This window comes from Coregonus clupeaformis, chromosome 28 (genome assembly GCF_020615455.1).
Source record: "Coregonus clupeaformis isolate EN_2021a chromosome 28, ASM2061545v1, whole genome shotgun sequence".
NCBI classification, from domain to species: Eukaryota; Metazoa; Chordata; class Actinopteri; order Salmoniformes; family Salmonidae; genus Coregonus; species Coregonus clupeaformis.
The window spans coordinates 18,127,932-18,145,568 of NC_059219.1; the positions used below are offsets into that span (position 1 = coordinate 18,127,932).

General features: G+C 48.4%; 1 protein-coding gene across 1 annotated transcript; it reads left to right on the forward strand.

The window, feature by feature from the left end:
• The first annotated feature begins 7,416 nt into the window (after positions 1–7,416).
• Positions 7,417–16,707, forward strand: LOC121585466 (G-protein coupled receptor family C group 6 member A-like). The gene is made up of 7 exons (XM_041901811.1): positions 7,417–7,564; positions 7,707–7,841; positions 8,058–8,840; positions 9,412–9,624; positions 14,322–14,445; positions 14,639–14,943; positions 15,176–16,707. Exons 1-7 carry the CDS (start codon positions 7,433–7,435, stop codon positions 16,031–16,033), a joined length of 2,550 nt encoding a protein of 849 aa, XP_041757745.1. The 5' UTR covers positions 7,417–7,432; the 3' UTR covers positions 16,034–16,707.
• Positions 16,708–17,637: the final 930 nt, after the last annotated feature.

A 17,637-nucleotide genomic window follows, 5' to 3' on the forward strand; every position in this document is an offset into this window, starting at 1 on the left:
GGACTGGAGCCGCTGACCGGAGCTGGATTGGGCACAGGTGGAGCGGACTGCTCTGGCTCCGGAGTGGAGCAGCTGACCGGAGCTGTACTGGACACCGGTGGAGCGGACTGCTCTGGCTCCGGAGTGGATCCGCTGACCGGAGCTGGACTGGACCCCGGTGGAGCGTACTGCTCTGGCTCCGGAGTGGAGCAGCTGACCGGTGCCGGTGGAACAAACACGGGCCGGGCCGGACTGGCGACACACACCACTGGCCTGGTGCGAGGAACAGGAACGGGCCGGGCCGGACTGGGAACACGCACCACTGGTCTGGTGCGAGGAACAGGAACGGGCCGGACTGGGAACACGCACCACTAGTCTAGTGCGAGGAGCAAGAACGGGCCGGGCCGGACTGGCGACACACACCACTGGCTTGATGCGGGGAGCAGGCACGGGCCGGGCCAGACTGGGAACACGCACCACTGGCCTGGTGCAAGGAACAAGAACGGGCCGGGCCAGACTGGGAACACACACCACTAGTCTGGTGCGAGGAGCAGGAACGGGCCGGGTCGGACTTGCGACACGCACAACTGGCTTGGTGCGGGGAGCAGGCACGGGCCGTACCGGACTGGGAACACGCACCACTGGCCTGGTGCGAGGAACAGGAACGGGCCGGGCCGGACTGGGAACACGCACCACTAGCTTGGTGCGAGACGCAGGCACGAGGTGTACCGGACTGGGAACTGACGTTAGAGATCTCCGACTGTACCAGTCTTTCACTCTCCGCGCCCAGTTGTCCTCCCATGAGGACTCCTCACTGAGCCCCCACGATTGCAGTGGTCGGGGCTCTTCTCCATCAATCCCCGACCACCCTTTTAGCACCCCCAAAACATTTTCTTGGGGCTGTCTCTCGGGCTTCCTCCTCGGCCGGCGCCTTCTGCGTTGCCATTGCTCCTCTCTAAACCGGGCCTCCACTGTCTCCTCCCAAGGACGGCGATCCATCCCAGCCTGAATCTCCTCCCATGTCCAGGATCCCTTTCCGTCCAGGATCTCCTCCCATGTCCAGGATGTCTTCTCCTGGGCATGCTGCTTGGTCCATCTTTGGTGGGATCTTATGTCACGTTCGTTGAAGGACGGGTCAGACCAAGGCGCAGCGTGAAATGCATACATGTTTATTATAACAATAAACACACGAACAAAACAACAAAACAACGTAATGTGAAGTCCTCAGGCTAAACACAAAACAAGCCTCTACACGGAACAAGATCCCACAACTAATGATAACAAACAGGCTACTAAAGTATGATCCCCATTCAGAGACAACGAGCAACAGCTGCCTCTGATTGGGAATCACACCCGGCCAAACATAGAAACACACAACATAGAATGCAAACATAGAAATACTAACATAGATATCCACACCCTGACTCAACATACAAGAGTCCCATAAGTCAGGGCGTGACAATAGACATGAATAGATAAGTCACGTTACAAGGAAGCGCTTTTGGTGAAAATGTTACAAGAGAACGCATAGTGTAAGGAGGCCCTATAATATTAAAAGTATCAAATAGGTATCAAGAGGTATCAAGTAGCAGAGAGGCCCTATCATGGTAGCAGGGAGGCCCTGTCCGTATCATAGAGGCCCTAAAGGTATCAAAGAGGCCCTATTTCAGGTTGCATAGAGGCCTTTACAGATCTCTCTCTCTCTATCAAGTTAAGCAAGTTTTGCTATAAATGAACTAAACTAAATTATCTCTCTCGCTAGCTGTGTGTGTATGTGTATGTGTGTGTGTAGGTGTGTGTGTGTATGTTTGTGTGTATGTGTGTGTGTGTGTGTGTGTGTGTGTGTGTGTGTGTGTGTGTGGTGTGTGTGATTCTGTCCACATGTATGACTAAGTGTGCGTGAGAGATAGTTGATTTGCTCTGACAGTTTAACCACAGACAGTGTGATGATCCAACTACGCATTTTGTAAAGTACCAGTCAAAAGTTTGGACACACCTACAATGGCTTGCAAAAGTATTCACTCATTTGGCATTTTTCCTATTTTGTTGCCTTACAACCTGGAATTAAAATTGATATTTTGGGGGTTTGTATCATTTGATTTACACAACATGCCTACCACATTGAAGATGCAAAATATTTTTTCTTGTGAAATAAACAAGAAATAAGACCAAAATACTTGTTGAGCCACCTTTTGCAGCAATTACAGCTGCAAGTCTCTTGGGGTATGTCTCTATAAGCTTGGCACATCTAGCCACTGGGACTTTTGTCCATTCTTCAAGGCAAAAGTGCTCCAGCTCCTTCAAGTTGGATGGGTTCTGCTGGTGTACAGCAATCTTTAAGTCATACCACAGATTCTCAATTGGATTGAGGTCTGGGCTTTGACTAGGCCATTTCAAAACATTTCAATGTTTCCCCTTAAACCACTCGAGTGTTGCTTTAGCAGTACGCTTAGGGTCATTGTCCTGCTGGAAGGTGAACCTCTGTCCCAGTCTCAAAATTCTGGAAGACTGAAACAGGTTTCCTTCAAGAATTTCCCAGTATTTAGCGCCATCCATCATAACTTCAATTCTGAACAGTTTCCCAGTCCCTACCGATGAAAAATATCCCCACAGCATGATGCTGCCACCACCATGCTTCACTGTGGGGATGGTGTTATCTAGGTGATGAGAGGTGTTGGGTTTGCGCCAGACATAGCGTTTTCCTTGATGGCCAAAAAGCTCAATTTTAGTCCCATCTGACCAGTGTACCTTCTTCCATATGTTTGGGGAGTCTCCCACATGCCTTTTGGCGAACACCAAACGTGTTTGCTTATTTATTTCTTCATGCAATGGCTTTTTTCTGGCCACTCTTCCGTAAAGCCCAGCTCTGTGGAGTGTATGGCTTAAAGTGGTCCTATGGACAGATACTCCAATCTCCGCTGTGGAGCATTGCAGCTCCTTCAGGGTTATCTTTGGTCTCTTTGATGCCTCTCTGATTTTTATTTTTTATTTTATTTTTTTATTTCACCTTTATTTAACCAGGTAAGCCAGTTGAGAACAGGTTCTCATTTACAACTGCGACCTGGCCAAGATAAAGCATAGTAGTGCAATAAAACAACAACACAGAGTTACATATGGGGTAAAAAAACATAAAGTCAGAAATACAACAGAAAATATATATACAGTGTGTGCAAATGTAGCAAGTTATGGAGGTAAGGCAATAAATAGGCTATAGTGCAGAATAATTACAATAGTATTAACACTGGAATGCTAGATGTGCAAGAGATTATGTGCAAATAGAGATACTGGGGTGCAAATGAGCAAAATAAATAACAATATAGGGATGAGGTAGTTGGGTGGGCTAATTTCAGATGGGCTGTGTACAGGTGCAGTGATCGGTAAGGTGCTCTGACAACTGATGCTTAAAGTTATTGAGGGAGATAAGAGTCTCCAGCTTCAGAGATTTTTGCAATTCGTTCCAGTCATTGGCAGCAGAGAACTGGAAGGAATGGCGGCCAAAGGAGGTGTTGGCTTTGGGAATGACCAGTGAGATATACCTGCTGGAGCGCAGACTACGGGTGGGTGCTGCTATGGTGACCAATGAGCTAAGATAAGGCGGGGATTTGCCTAGCAGTGATTTATAGATGGCCTGGAGCCAGTGGGTTTGACGACGAACATGTAGTGAGGACCAGCCAACAAGAGCGTACAGGTCACAGTGGTGGGTAGTGTATGGGGCTTTGGAGACAAAACGGATGGCACTGTGATAGACTACATCCAATTTGCTGAGTAGAGTGTTGGAGGCTATTTTGTAAATGACATCGCCGAAGTCAAGGATCGGTAGGATAGTCAGTTTTACGAGGGCATGTTTGGCAGCATGAGTGAAGGAGGCTTTGTTGCGAAATAGGAAGCCGATTCTAGATTTAACTTTGGATTGGAGATTCTTTATGTGAGTCTGGAAGTTGAGTTTACAGTCTAACCAGACACCTAGGTATTTGTAGTTGTCCACATACTCTAGGTCAGACCCGTCGAGAGTGGTGATTCTAGTCGGGTGGGCGGGTGCCAGCAGCGTTCGATTGAAAAGCATGCATTTAGTTTTACTAGTGTTTAAGAGCAGTTGGAGGCTACTGAAGGATTGTTGTATGGCATTGAAGCTCGTTTGGAGGTTTGTTAACACAGTGTCCAATGAAGGGCCAGATGTATACAAAATGGTGTCGTCTGCGTAGAGGTGGATCTGAGAGTCACCAGCAGCAAGAGCGACATCATTGATATACACGGAGAAAAGTGTCGGCCCAAGAATTGAACCCTGTGGCACCCCCCATAGAGACTGCCATAGGTCCAGACAACAGGCCCTCCGATTTGACACACTGAACTCTATCTGAGAAGTAGTTGGTGAACCAGGCGAGGCAGTCATTTGAGAAACCAAGGCTATTTAGTCTGCCAATAAGAATGCGGTGGTTGACAGAGTCGAAAGCCTTGGCCAGGTCGATGAAGACGGCTGCACAGTACTGTCTATTATCAATCGCGGTTATAATATCGTTTAGGACCTTGAGCGTGGCTGAAGTGCACCCGTGACCAGCTCGGAAACCGGATTGCATAGCGGAGAAGGTACGGTGGTATTCGAAATGGTCAATTATCTGTTTGTTAACTTGGCTTTCGAATACTTTCGAAAGGCAGGGCAGGATGGATATAGGTCTGTAGCAATTTGGATCTAGAGTGTCACCCCCCTTTGAAGAGGGGGATGACCGCGGCAGCTTTCCAATCTCTGGGGATCTCAGACTTTATGAAAGAGAGGTTGAACAGACTAGTAATAGGGGTAGCGACAATTTCGCGGCTAGTTTTAGAAAGAAAGGGTCCAGATTGTCTAGCCCAGCTGATTTGTAGGGGTCCAGATTTTGCAGCGCTTTCAAAACATCAGCTGTCTGAATTTGTGTGAAGGAGAAGCGGGGGGCATGGGCAAGTTGCAGCAGAGGGTGCAGAGTTGGTGGCCGGGTTAGTGGTAGCCAGATGGAAAGCATGGCCAGCTGTAGCAAAATGCTTGTTGAAATTCTCGATTATTGTAGATTTATCGGTGGTAATAGTGTTTCCTAGCCTCAGTGCAGTGGGCAGCTGGGAGGAAGTGCTCTTATTCTCCATGGACTTTACAGTGTCCCAAAACCTTTTGGAGTTAGTGCTACAGGATGCAAATTTCTGTTTGAAAAAGTTAGCCTTTGCTTTCCTGACTGCTTGTGTATATTGGTTCCTAACTTCCCTGAAAAGTTGCATATCGCGGGGGCTATTTGATGCTAATGCTGTACGCCACAGGATGTTTTTGTGCTGGTCAAGGGCAGTCAAGTCTGAATGCCCTCCTTGCCTGGTCCATGGGTTTTGGTGGGCGGCCCTCTCTTGGCAGGTTTGTTGTGGTGCCATACTCTTTCCATTTTTTAATAATGGATTTAATGGTGCTCCGTGGGATGTTCAGAGTTTCTGATATATTTTTTTAACTCAACCCTGGTCTGTACTTGGGTCTCAACCCTGGTCTGTCCCTGACCTGTTTGGAGAGCTCCTTGGTCTTCATGGTGCCACATGCTTGGTGGTGCCCCTTGCTTAGTGGTGTTGCAGACTCTGGGGCCTTTCAGAACAGGTGTATATATACTGAGATCATGTGAAAGATCATGTGACACTTAAATTGCACACAGGTGGACTTTATTTAAATAATTATGTGACTTCTGAAGGTAATTGGTTGCACCAGATCTTATTTAGGGGCTTCATAACAAAGGGGGTGAATACATATGCACGTATCACTTTTCCGTTATATATTTTTTATACTTTTTTGAAACAAATTATTTTTTTAATTTCACTTCACCAATTTGGACTATTTTGTGTATGTCCATTACATGAAATCCAAATAAAAATCTATTTAAATTACAGGTTGTAATGCAAAAAATAGGAAAAACGCAAAGGGGAATGAATACTTTTGCAAAAAAAAATATATTTGCGATTCTTCAAATAGCCACCCTTGATGACAGCTTTGCACACTCTTGGCATTCTCTCAACCAGCTTCATGAGATAGTCACCTGGAATGCATTTCAATTAACAGGTGTGCCTTGTTAAAAGTTAATTTGTGGAATTTCTTTCCTTCTTAATGTGTTTGAGACAATCAGTTGTGTTGTGACAAGGTAGGGGGGGTATACAGAAGATAGCCCTATTTGGTAAAATACCAAGTCCATATTATGGCAAGAACAGCTCAAATAAGCAAAGAGAAACAACAGTCCATCATTACTTTAAGACATGAAGGTCAGTCAATCCGGAAAATGTCAAGAACTTTTAACGTTTCTTCAAGTGCAGTCACAAAAAACATCAAGTGCTGTGATGAAACTGGCTCTCATGAGGACCACCACAGGAATGGAAGACCCAGAGTTACCTCTGCTGCAGAGGATAAGTTCATTAGAGTTACCATCCTCAGAAATTGCAGCCCAAATAAATGCTTAAAAGAGTTCAAGTAACAGACACATCTCAACAGGAGACTGTGTGAATCAGGCCTTCATGGTCGAATTGCTGTAAAGAAACCACTAATAAAGGACACCAATAATAAGAAGAGACTTGCTTGGGCTAAGAAACACGAGCAATGGACATTAGAACGGTGGAAATTTGTCCTTTGGTCTGGTCCAAATTGGAGATTTTTGGTTCCAACCGCCGTGGCTTTGTGAGACGCGGTGTGGGTGAACGGATGATCTCCACATGTGTATTTCCCACCGTAAAGAATGGAGGAGGAGGTGTTATGGTGTGGGGGTGCTGTCTGTGAATTATTTAGAATTGAAGGCACACTTAACCAGCATGGCTGCCACAGCATTCTGCAGTGATAGCCATCCCATCTGGTTTGGGCTTAGTGGGACTATCATTTGTTTTTCAACAGGACAATGACCCAACAAACATCCAGGCTGTGTAAGGGCTATTTTACCAAGAAGGAGAGTGATGGAGTGCTGCATCAGATGACCTGGCCTCCACAATCCCCCGACCTCAACCCAATTGAGATGGTTTGGGATGACTCGGACGGCAGAGTGAAGGAAAAGCAGCCAACAAGTGCTCAGCAGATGTGGGAACTCCTTCAAGACTGTTGGAAAAGCATTCCAGGTGAAGCTTGTTTAGAGAATGCCACCAGTGTGCAAAGCTGTCATCAAGGCAAAGGGTGGCTATTTGAAGAATCTCAAATATAACATACATTTTTATATGTTTAACACTTTTTTGGTTACTACATGATTCATGTTATTTCATAGTTTTGATGTCTTCACTATTACTCTATGATGTAGAAAATAGTAAACATTTTGAAAAACCCTTGAATGAGTAGGTGTGTCCAAACATTTGACTGGTACTGTACCTTTCACAAACACACACACACACACACACACACACACACACACACACACACACACACACACACACAATGCACACACACACACACAGGTTCAACATGAACGGGTTCACCCAGGCATTGGCTATGATCCACGCTGTAGAGTCGGCCAACAGATCCCCTGTCCTGACTACACTAGGGATCTCTCTGGGGTACCGTATCCATGACTCCTGCTCTGATGTCACCACTGCTCTGAGGGCCTCAGCTGACTTCACACAGGTAAAAGCTCTTTAGCCAAAACGTTGGTCAAATCAATCCACAGCAAGGATAGACGACTGTGTGACCTCTTTTTCATGTGTATAGTTCATCTTCCATTAGCCAGCACCTCATATAAAGGGTGTACATTTTTTACTTCACACAGGAGCCAACCACGGACTGTAGGAGAGGGGCCAACACCTCTACCTGTCCCCCGCCTATCATGGCCGTCATAGGGGCCTCTTCCTCTGAGATTTCCATCTCCGTTGCCCGGCAGCTCAACCTAGAGCTCATTCCTCAGGTAAGCAGTCAAAACCCACCCACAGAGTGACGATTGATGGACAGTAACAAAAGGGTTGATAAAATAATGAATAACTGAGTTGTGTTGAGTTAATGGTGACAGTATTGAGCTACTTGACAGACAGCAATGACAGACAGCAATGATGATACAAATGAATGACAAAATCACTCCAACACAGGACCACTGGAAATTCATTCTCTCTTCGAATCATTACAGATCAGTTACGCCTCCACCGCCGTCATCCTGAGCGACAAGAACCGTTTCCCTACGTTCCTGAGGACCGTACCTAGCGACCTGTACCAGACGCAGGCCATGGTCCAGTTGCTTAGCGACAGCAAATGGACCTGGGTGGGCGTGATCACCACGGATGGAGACTACGGCCGCTCAGCCCTTGACAGCTTCGTCTCCCAGGCAACCGTCTCAGGGATCTGTGTGGCCTTCAAGGAGATCCTCCCTGATTCTCTAACCAGCCCTGACAGTGAATCAGCAGTCAGGCAAGCCGCTGCCACCCTCCGCCGGCACCCCAATGTCAAGGTGGTGGTGTCATTCGCCAAGCCTACTCAAATGATGTACCTATACCAGGAGCTGATTGGTCCGGGGTCGGGGCTGGGGGAGAGGGTGTGGGTGGCCAGTGACAGCTGGTCCTCGTCCAAAGAGGTCCTGGGAAAGATGGACCTCCCAGATATCGGCCATGTGGTGGGCTTCACCTTCAAAAGAGGGGACCTGGCTCCTTTCCATCACTACCTGATGAATCTGAGTGACAGCAATGATGTCATAGGAAACAACTCCTTCCTAAAGGAGTTCTACTCCCTGCCAAACGGGTCGGGAGACCCAGGGGTTGTGTCCTCCTCCACAGGCGCAGCAAAGATCCTGCTAAACAACTGCCATGCGGACATAGTCTTCAGTGTGGAGATGGCTGTCAGTGCCATCGCCCATGCAGTGGCTGATATCTGCAGCAAAAAGGACTGCAAGACAGCAGGCACTGTCCAACCCTGGAAGGTAGCTACTGCACAACTCCTCATGTCAGCACATCAAACTGTACTTATATACTGTATCTCATATAATATACACCGAATATACCAAACATGAGGAACACCTTCCTAATATTGAGTTGCACCTAAGAAAATCCTCTATTTGTTGGGGCATGGACATAGTGTCGAAAGTGGTCTAGAAGGATACTGGCCCATGTTGACTCCAATGCTTCCCACAGTTGTGTCAAGTTGGCTGGATGTCCATTGGGTGGTGGACCATTCTTGATACACACGGGAAACTATTGAGCGTGAAAAACCCAGCAGCGTTGCAGTTCTTGACACCTGGCACATACTGCCATATCCCGTTCAAAGCCACTTAATCGCACACATACACAATCCAAGTCTCAATTGTCTCAGGGTTAAAAATCATTCTTTAACCTATCTCCTCCTCTTCACCTACACTGATTGAAGAGGATTTAACAAGTGACATGGAAATAGCAGGTTTTCTTAATGTTTTGTGTACTCAGTGTATTTTGGATATGGCTTGGGTCTACGATATGTGAACATGCATATGAAAAATGCATTTGCATTTGTTTCAGGTGCTTGAAGCACTGAGGGGCAGTCGGTTTGAGCTGGAGGGGAAAAGCTACAGGTTTGACCCAAAAGGAGACATTAACCTGGGCTATGATGTAACCCTGTGGAGGTCTGTGAGAGGGGTCATCAACATCAGTGACATTATAGCTGAGTACCATCCAATCAACAACAGCTTCAGCTACACCAGCGGACACACCAAAGAAATCACTGACCTGAAGGTAAGGGTTAGGGTTAGGGTTAGGGTTGGGGTTAGGGTTAGGGTTAGGGTTAGGGTTAGGGTTAGGGTGAGGGTAAAGGTTGAGGGTGAGGGTTGGGGTTAAGGTTAGGTCTCACTCTCTTTCAGTCTGTTTGCTAGGCTGCCACACAAAGTACACATCCATATTAACCTATCTGTAGCGATTGATTGACGCAGAGAGTAAATCACGGAATAAATTGTTTAATCAATAACCAGAGGTACGCATCAATGCGTAATACACAACAGTGCAGACAAACGATGCACGGGGGAAAATAAGGCACACGGGTGAACAACACAGCGATACACAATAAATTCGAGCACCACCGAACTATAATCTCCTCTACAATAAACAATCACACAGAAAGACAAGGGGGCAGAGGGAACACTTATACAGGTACTGATGAGGGGATATGGACCAGGCATGTGTAATAAACAAGACAAAACAAATGGAATGATGAGATGAGGATGGCGACGGTGGAAATCCCGCAACAGGGAGGGATCGAGGATATCCCTCACCGGGACCCAGTACCGCTCCTCCGGACCGTACCCCTCCCGCTCCACGAGGTACTGAAGGCCCCCTACCTGATGCCTCGAATCCAGGATGGAACGGACGGAGTACACCGGGGCCACCTCGATGCCTCAGACTCCTGGTGCGGACCAGCCACCACCAGCCTGAGGAGAGACACATAGAACGAGGGGTTAATACGATAATCTGGAGGGAGTAGTAACCTATAGGTAACCTAATTTATTCTCCTCAGGACTTTGAATGGCCCCACAAACCGCAGGCTCAACTTCCGGCAGTGCAGGCAGAGGGGCAGATTCTGGGTCGAGAGCCAGACCCTATCACCCGGTACAAAGACCGGGGCCTCACTGCGGTGGCAGTCAGTGTTGGCCTTCTGGCGATGCACGGCGCGCTGGAGATGGACGTGAGCAGCGTTCCACGTCTCCTCCACGCGCCGAAACCAGTCATCCACCGCAGGAGCTTCGGTCTGGCTCTGATGCCACAGTGCCAGAACCGGCTGATAACCTAAAACAGTTTGAAATGGCGTGAGGTTAGTGGAGGAGTGGCGGAGAGAGTTCTGGGCATATTCGGCCCATGGCCAGAACACCGACCACTCCCCCGGCCGGTCCTGGCAGTAGGACCACAGGAACCTACCCACATCTTGATTCACCTGCCCATTAGACTCGGGGTGAAACCCAGAGGTCAGGCTGACCGAGACCCCCAGACGTTCCATGAAAGCCTTCCAGATCCTGGATGTAAACTGGGGACCCTGTTCAGACACTATGTCCTCTGGAACCCCATAGTGCCGCAATACATGAGTAAACAGGGCCTCCGCAGTCTGCTGGGCCGTGGGGAGAACGGGCAGAGGAAGGAGGCGGCAGGCTTTGGAAAAGCGGTCCACAACAACCAGGATGGTGGTGTTACCCTGAGAGAGGGGAAGATCAGTAAGAAAGTCAATACACAAGTGGGACCATGGCCGTTGTGGAACTGATAAGGGATGTAACTTACCCGCTGGGGGGGGCTTAGGTGCCTTACTCTGGGTGCACACTGAGCAGGAGGAGACATACACCTTCACATCCTTAGCCACGGTAGGACACCAGTACTTTCCGGTCAGGCAGCGCACTGTACGGCCAATACCTGGATGACCAGAGGAGTGGGACGTGTGTGCCCAATAGATCAGACGGTCACGGACAAGAGACGGCATGTACTGCAGTCCAGCTGGGCACTGAGGTGGAGATGGCTCTGTGCGGAACGCCCGCTCTATGTCCGCGTCCATCGCCCACACTACCGGCGCCACAATGCAGGAGGCCGGGAGTATGGAGGTGTTGTCTATGGGCCTCTCCTCTGTGTCGTACAGCAGTGACAGTGCGTCTGCCTTCATGTTCTTCGTACCTGGGATGTAAGACAGTGTAAAATCAAACCGGGTGAAGAATAGGGCCCACCTGGCCTGGCAAGTGTTCAGCCTCCTCGCTGCCCGGATGTACTCCAGGTTACGGTGGTCCGTCCAGACAAGGAAAGGGTGTTTTGCCCCCTCGAGCCAGTGCCTCCACACGATCAGGGCTCTGACAACAGCCAACAGCTCCCGATCACCAATGTCGTAGTTCTGCTCCGCCGGGCTGAGCTTCTTGGAGAAGAAGGCACAGGGGCGGAGCATGAGACAGTACAGCGCCTATCCCTACCTCGGACGCATCCACCTCCGCTACGAATGGTAGAGATGGATTGGGATGGGCCAGTACCGGGGATGAGGTGAACAGAACCCTCAGGTTGCTGAAGGCCCTGTCAGCCTCAGGAGACCAGCAGAGCCGGGACGGCCCACCCTTCAACAGAGAAGTGATGGGAGTTGCGACCTTGCCAAAGCCCCGGATAAACCTCTGATAGTAGTTGGCAAAGCCAATAAAGTGCTGTACCTCCTTTACCGTGGTTGGAATCGGCCAATTACGCATGGCTGAAATGCGATCTCCCTCCATCTCCAATCCCCCGCCCGATGAGGTGGTAATTTGGTCGCCTGCGTTTTGGAAAACGTGTGCGCCAAATCGAGGTATTCGGGGGGAATGCGCACGGTGGAGGTAGTGTCTGGACTTTCCACCATGGTTGCACCAACGGAAACAGCCAGACACCTACCCTGACACTCTCGCGACCACCCTGTGAGAACCTTCTGCGGCCATGAAAAGGTGGGGTTGTGTAGTGCTAACCAGGGAAGAACCAACACGACAGGGAAATCAGGAGACTCAATAATAAAAAAAAGTGACTTGCTCTCTATGGGTCTCTTGTGTAACCATCGTGACTGGTGCTGTAACCTCCCTAACGAACCCTGACCCTAATGGTCGACTGTCAAGTGATTGGATGGGTAGTGGAATGGATAGGGGAACCAATGTAATACATAGACTATGTGCTAACGACCTGTCCATAATGTTCCCAACTGCGCCTGAATCGACCAGCGCCTTACACTGGGGAACTACCGTGTAATCAGGGAAGTGGATTTGTAGGGTACAGTGCGCAGCAGAGGGCTCTGAATGAGTGTGGGTGTTCCTGCCTGCCGCCTCCAGACCCAAAAGAACATTGATGACAGCGTGCAGTAGAATTTCCTCTCGTGCCACAAGAGTGACAATGGCGCTGTCGTCCTCCGCCGCACCACCCAGCTCCATCATCTTGTGATCCGGGTTGGGGGGTGAAACGGGCAGGCGTCCTCTAGAAGCCAGCAGATTGTTCACCCGGATGGCCATGTCCACCAGTTAATTGAAGGACAACATGGTATCCCGGCAGGCTAGCTCCCTTTGGACGTCCTCTCGCAGGTGGCACCGGAAGTGATCGATGAGGGCCCGCTCGCTCCACCCAGACCCAGCCGCTAGAGTCCTGAACTCCAGGGCAAAGTCATGTGCGGTCCTCGTCCCCTGCCTCAAATGGACCAGCCGCTCTCCCGCCTCTCTCCCTTCGGGAGGGTGATCGAAGACGGCCCAGAAGAGGCGAGTGAACTCCCCGTAGTTGTCCAACGCGGCTCATCCTTCACTCCAGACCGCGTTGGCTCACTCCAGGGCTTTGCCCGAGAGGCAGGAGACGAGGGCGGACACCTTCTCCCGCTCCGAGGGAGCCGGGCTGATGGTGGAGAAATAGAGGTCCAGCTGCAGGAGGAAACCCTGGCAGCGGGCTGCTGTCCCTTCGTACTCCCTCGGTCGGGAAAGGTGAATCCCTCTGGGTGCTGGGGTGTGGGTGGCTGGATCCGGTAGCTCAGCTGGTCCCGAAGGGTCGGGTCCTCTCCCCTCCGGGCGTTGGACAACCTGGAGAACCCGATCCATCGCTTCGCCCAAGCTGGCTAACATATTCGAATGCTCCCGGACCCGGTCCACGACTCCAGACATATTCCCGGTTCCTGCTGACTCCATGTATTCGGGTGTGTGATTCTGTAGCGGGTGAAAATAAGGCACACGGGTGAACAACCCAGTGATACACAATATAATCGAGCTCCACTGAGCTATAATCTCCTCTACAATAAACAATCACACACAAAGACATGGGGGCAGAGGGAACACTTATACAGGTACTGATGAGGGGATATGAATCAGGTGTGTGTAATAAACAAGACAAAACAAATAGAATGATGAGATGAGGAGCGGCAGTGGCTAGAAGGCTGGTGACGACGAACGCCGAAGCCTGCCCGAACAAGGAGAGGAGGCAGCTTCGGAGGAAGTCGTGACACTATCCCACTTGACATAGTGAGACACAAACACAAACATGTCGGTATGTCAAACAATCTACCTTTTCTTCCTCAAAGTGACTAAAGAAAACTAAACATACCTGTTTGAGAGACTTCTCAGACAAACTGGAAATCAAGTAAAGATGGAAATTAAATAATCAGTGAAACAATGAGCATTGTTTGAATATGAAAACCACATACCTTGGCACACACTGGGAGCACCTGTCTGTTATCACACATTTCTGTTAGATCTCAGTGATGCTCTAAAAACAAAACAAAAACAATACTCATAATTACCAGAGCATATAATCCCTGGTTGAATAGTTTGAATACACCAGGTCTATTGAACAAGTCGAGAGCTAGGTTAAACTGTGCCCTGGAAAGTGGCCGTACATGTATAGTCTAATTTGAATACTACTATTAATAGATTTCAGTCACAGTTTTTTTGGGTCAGCCATTTAAATTAGTGCATTGTTTCCCGATGCAGGATGTGGTGTCTGTGTGCTCGGCTAGCTGTGAACCTGGGAAGTTCAAGAAGACTGCTGAGGGTCAGCACACCTGCTGCTATGCATGTATCAACTGCACTGAGAACCACTACACCAACAACACTGGTTAGTTCTCCTGTACTGTCTCTCTATACACACCAGTGTACTCTAACTCTCCTCAGTTCACACAATCTTACAACACAGTCCTTATCCAACACTGTTAGTACTAGGCAGCAACACATATATTTCTAAATGCTAAACAGTTGTTCAAGCACTATCCTCCCTTCAAACCCTTTGTGTGCCTCTGTCTGCTCTCCAGACTTGGACCAGTGTCTGTCTTGTGACACAAAGAGAGAGTGGTCCTTGGAAGGGAGCTCTGGGTGTACCCATAAGACCCTGGAGTTCTTCTCCTGGCAGGATGGCTTTGCGGTGGTGCTGCTGGCGCTGGCGGCCCTGGGCATCATCCTAGTTCTCCTGGTGGGGGCGCTCTTCCTACACCACCACCAGACCCCTGTGGTGAAGGCTGCCGGGGGGCCTCTCTCCCAGCTCATCCTGCTCTCCCTAGTGGGAAGTTTTGTTAGCGCTGTGTTCTTCGTAGGTCATCCCAGCAGCCTCCAGTGTAAGGTATGTACGGTACACACAGTTTGGGAAACACTTCTGTAATGTACTGTCTGTGACATTGTCTGAATGTACCAGTGTCAGTTTGTGAATTCATGGTTTATTGTGTGTGTATTGTTCTGAACCTTTTGTAACTTTGTGGCAAGGAAATTAGTTTGTAGACGCAAAGCAAATGTAAATACAAAGAGATAATACAGTTCTGTCTCATTGTCTCATCTCTTCTCATCTCATTTTCAAGGTGCGTCAGGTGCTGTTTGGCCTCAGTTTCACCCTGTGTGTTTCCTGCATCCTGGTCAAGTCCCTGAAGATCCTGCTTGCCTTCCAGCTCAACCCTGATCTGAAGGACGTTCTCCGCCGCCTCTACCAACCCTACGCCATCATTTGTCTCTGTGTGGCCCTACAGGTTCTCACCTGCACCCTGTGGCTGGTCCTGCAGAGCCCCCGGGAGAAGGACACCGTCTTCGCCACCACTGTGCTGGCCGAGTGTGACGAGGGCTCCTACGTTGCATTTGGTGTGATGCTGGGCTACATTGCTGTCTTGGCGCTCGTCTGTTTCGCATGCGCGTTTAAAGGCCGCAAGCTGCCACAGAAGTTCAACGATGCCAGGTTCATCACCTTCAGCATGCTCCTCTACTTGATGTCCTGGGTGATCTTCGTGCCCATCTATGTGACCACCTCAGGGAAGTACCTGCCAGCGGTGGAGATGGTGGTCATCCTCATTTCCAACTACGGCGTCCTCAGCTGTCATTTCTTTCCCAAGTGCTACGTCATCCTCTTCAAGAAGGAGCACAACACCAAGAATGCCTTCATGAAGAACGTGTATGAGTATTCCAGAAAGGGCATTTCTGACTCTAGTGCCGTCTCTGAGACTTCAGTCTCTCAGACAGAAGGGAAGTGCACCAGTCACCCTTACTCCATCAGTTCACCTTCTTTCTTCATGTCTCCTCCACCAATAGAACCCACAGCATCTCAGAACTGGTGGTCCATTAGCCAGAACATTGACACTGCCACCCAGTGCACCGCAGTAGACCATGGAGTGTTTGTCACAGGTCAGCTGACCCGACCATACCATCTGAGGAGATGCATGAGCCTATGAGTGGACCACTGTCTGGGACTTTTACTTCTTACGGTACATCACACAGTGTGTCTCTATGTTTCTCTCATTGGTTTGACTGTTCCATTTTGCTTAGTCTACTGGTAGTTTTTTGCCCAAGCGGGTTGTTGATTTTTACATTCAAGGCAATTTGGGTAACACTTTATTTGACATTGATATGGACAGTGTCATAAACAGGTATAAACTCTGTCATACGGTGTTATATTCATTTATCAATATTTGTATTGGTTAAGCATCAGTGATGTACAGGGTTGATTGATTTGTGAACTGCATATGGTGTCTATGCTGTGTGAAACATTCTAACTAAACATCATGGGGGATGTTGGTATTTGCTATGGACAAACTGTCATGTTGTGTGTTGGATCCCTGAATAGGCCGTTTCTATGTGTAATGTGTACAGTAACCAGAATTTCTCTCTATTATGGGAGCTGATGCAGCAGGATACATATGAGATATTACATTTCATATTGAAAACATGTATACGATTAACACTATAGTTGGAATTTGTGTCAGTTTCATAATGCATGCTTGGTTTGTCAGTGGACGTTATTGGAGTTCTTAAAAATGTCTGAATACCTTTAAATCTATTTCCACATTATTCATGTACATTATGAAATGTATATATCCACAATATTTTATGTATATTAAAAGTTTGAATGTGCAGTTAACTTTCAGTTGCTGTTTCCATGCTCTACATAGACGCCCATTCAATTATTTATCAATTTAAACAGGTGTAACTTCTCTCTCTGTGTCTGTTGACATCTTGACACCGTATCTGCTTCTTCTCACTGTCTGCTCTGTTTGCAGAGCCCACCTGATGAGCACACATATGCTGTCTATTTAGGCTGCAGGCCTAATGCCACAGTGACACGGGAAGAAAGAGAGTGAAAGAGAGTGAGAGTACTGCTGGCATTTTCCCAGTGCCCAAACACATGTGCTTGTAATAACTGTATGAACACTGAGCTCTTCCCTCCATAGTCTGGAGCCCTGTCCTTCAAAGCTCAAATGTCCCGGGCTCTACAGTCATAGAATATACCATGAATGAACTCTGGGCTACTGCTATGTTGCTGAACAGTAGTCTCAGAAACCTGACCGTAGGCAACAGCAGAGACTAGGATCTGTTTTCAATGACAAACTCTTTTGGCAACTTCGATAAGGGGAAAATGAATTTCTGGGGTGGGTCCTCTTCAGACAGACAACTCTCTCAACAAATCACGAGGAAGACATGCCAGAACGGCGCAATTTGAAACCAAAGTTTGCAGGCAAAACCTTTGCAGTGGTTTTAGTGAAAGTAGTTTAACCAAATTAGCCACTTGCAAAATGCACTTATTAGAAATAACTTCTGTTATCTCCATCTTGCTAGCTACTATTTTGGATTTTATTCAGGCAGATAGGGTAGGGACCTAGGTAGTGAAGTAGAAGAGTCCGTTATTGAAACCAGACCCTAGTCACTGCTGAGAACAGCATCTCTGCTCTATATCACTATGTCTTTGTGGTAAAAGCGCAGTTTGTAGACCGGAGAGCACATTTCTGTGCAAACGGATAGGTCTAAATCGTAACTTGACATCCATGCTTGTAACTCAAGA

Coding starts and splice junctions, on each gene's coding strand:
- LOC121585466 (XM_041901811.1), top strand. CDS start 7,433: ATGATCCACGCTGTAGAGTCGGCCAACAGATCCCCTGTCCTGACTACA. Junction 7,842..8,057: donor ACCTAGAGCTCATTCCTCAG/GTAAGCAGTCAA, acceptor GAATCATTACAG/ATCAGTTACGCCTCCACCGC. Junction 8,841..9,411: donor GCACTGTCCAACCCTGGAAG/GTAGCTACTGCA, acceptor CATTTGTTTCAG/GTGCTTGAAGCACTGAGGGG.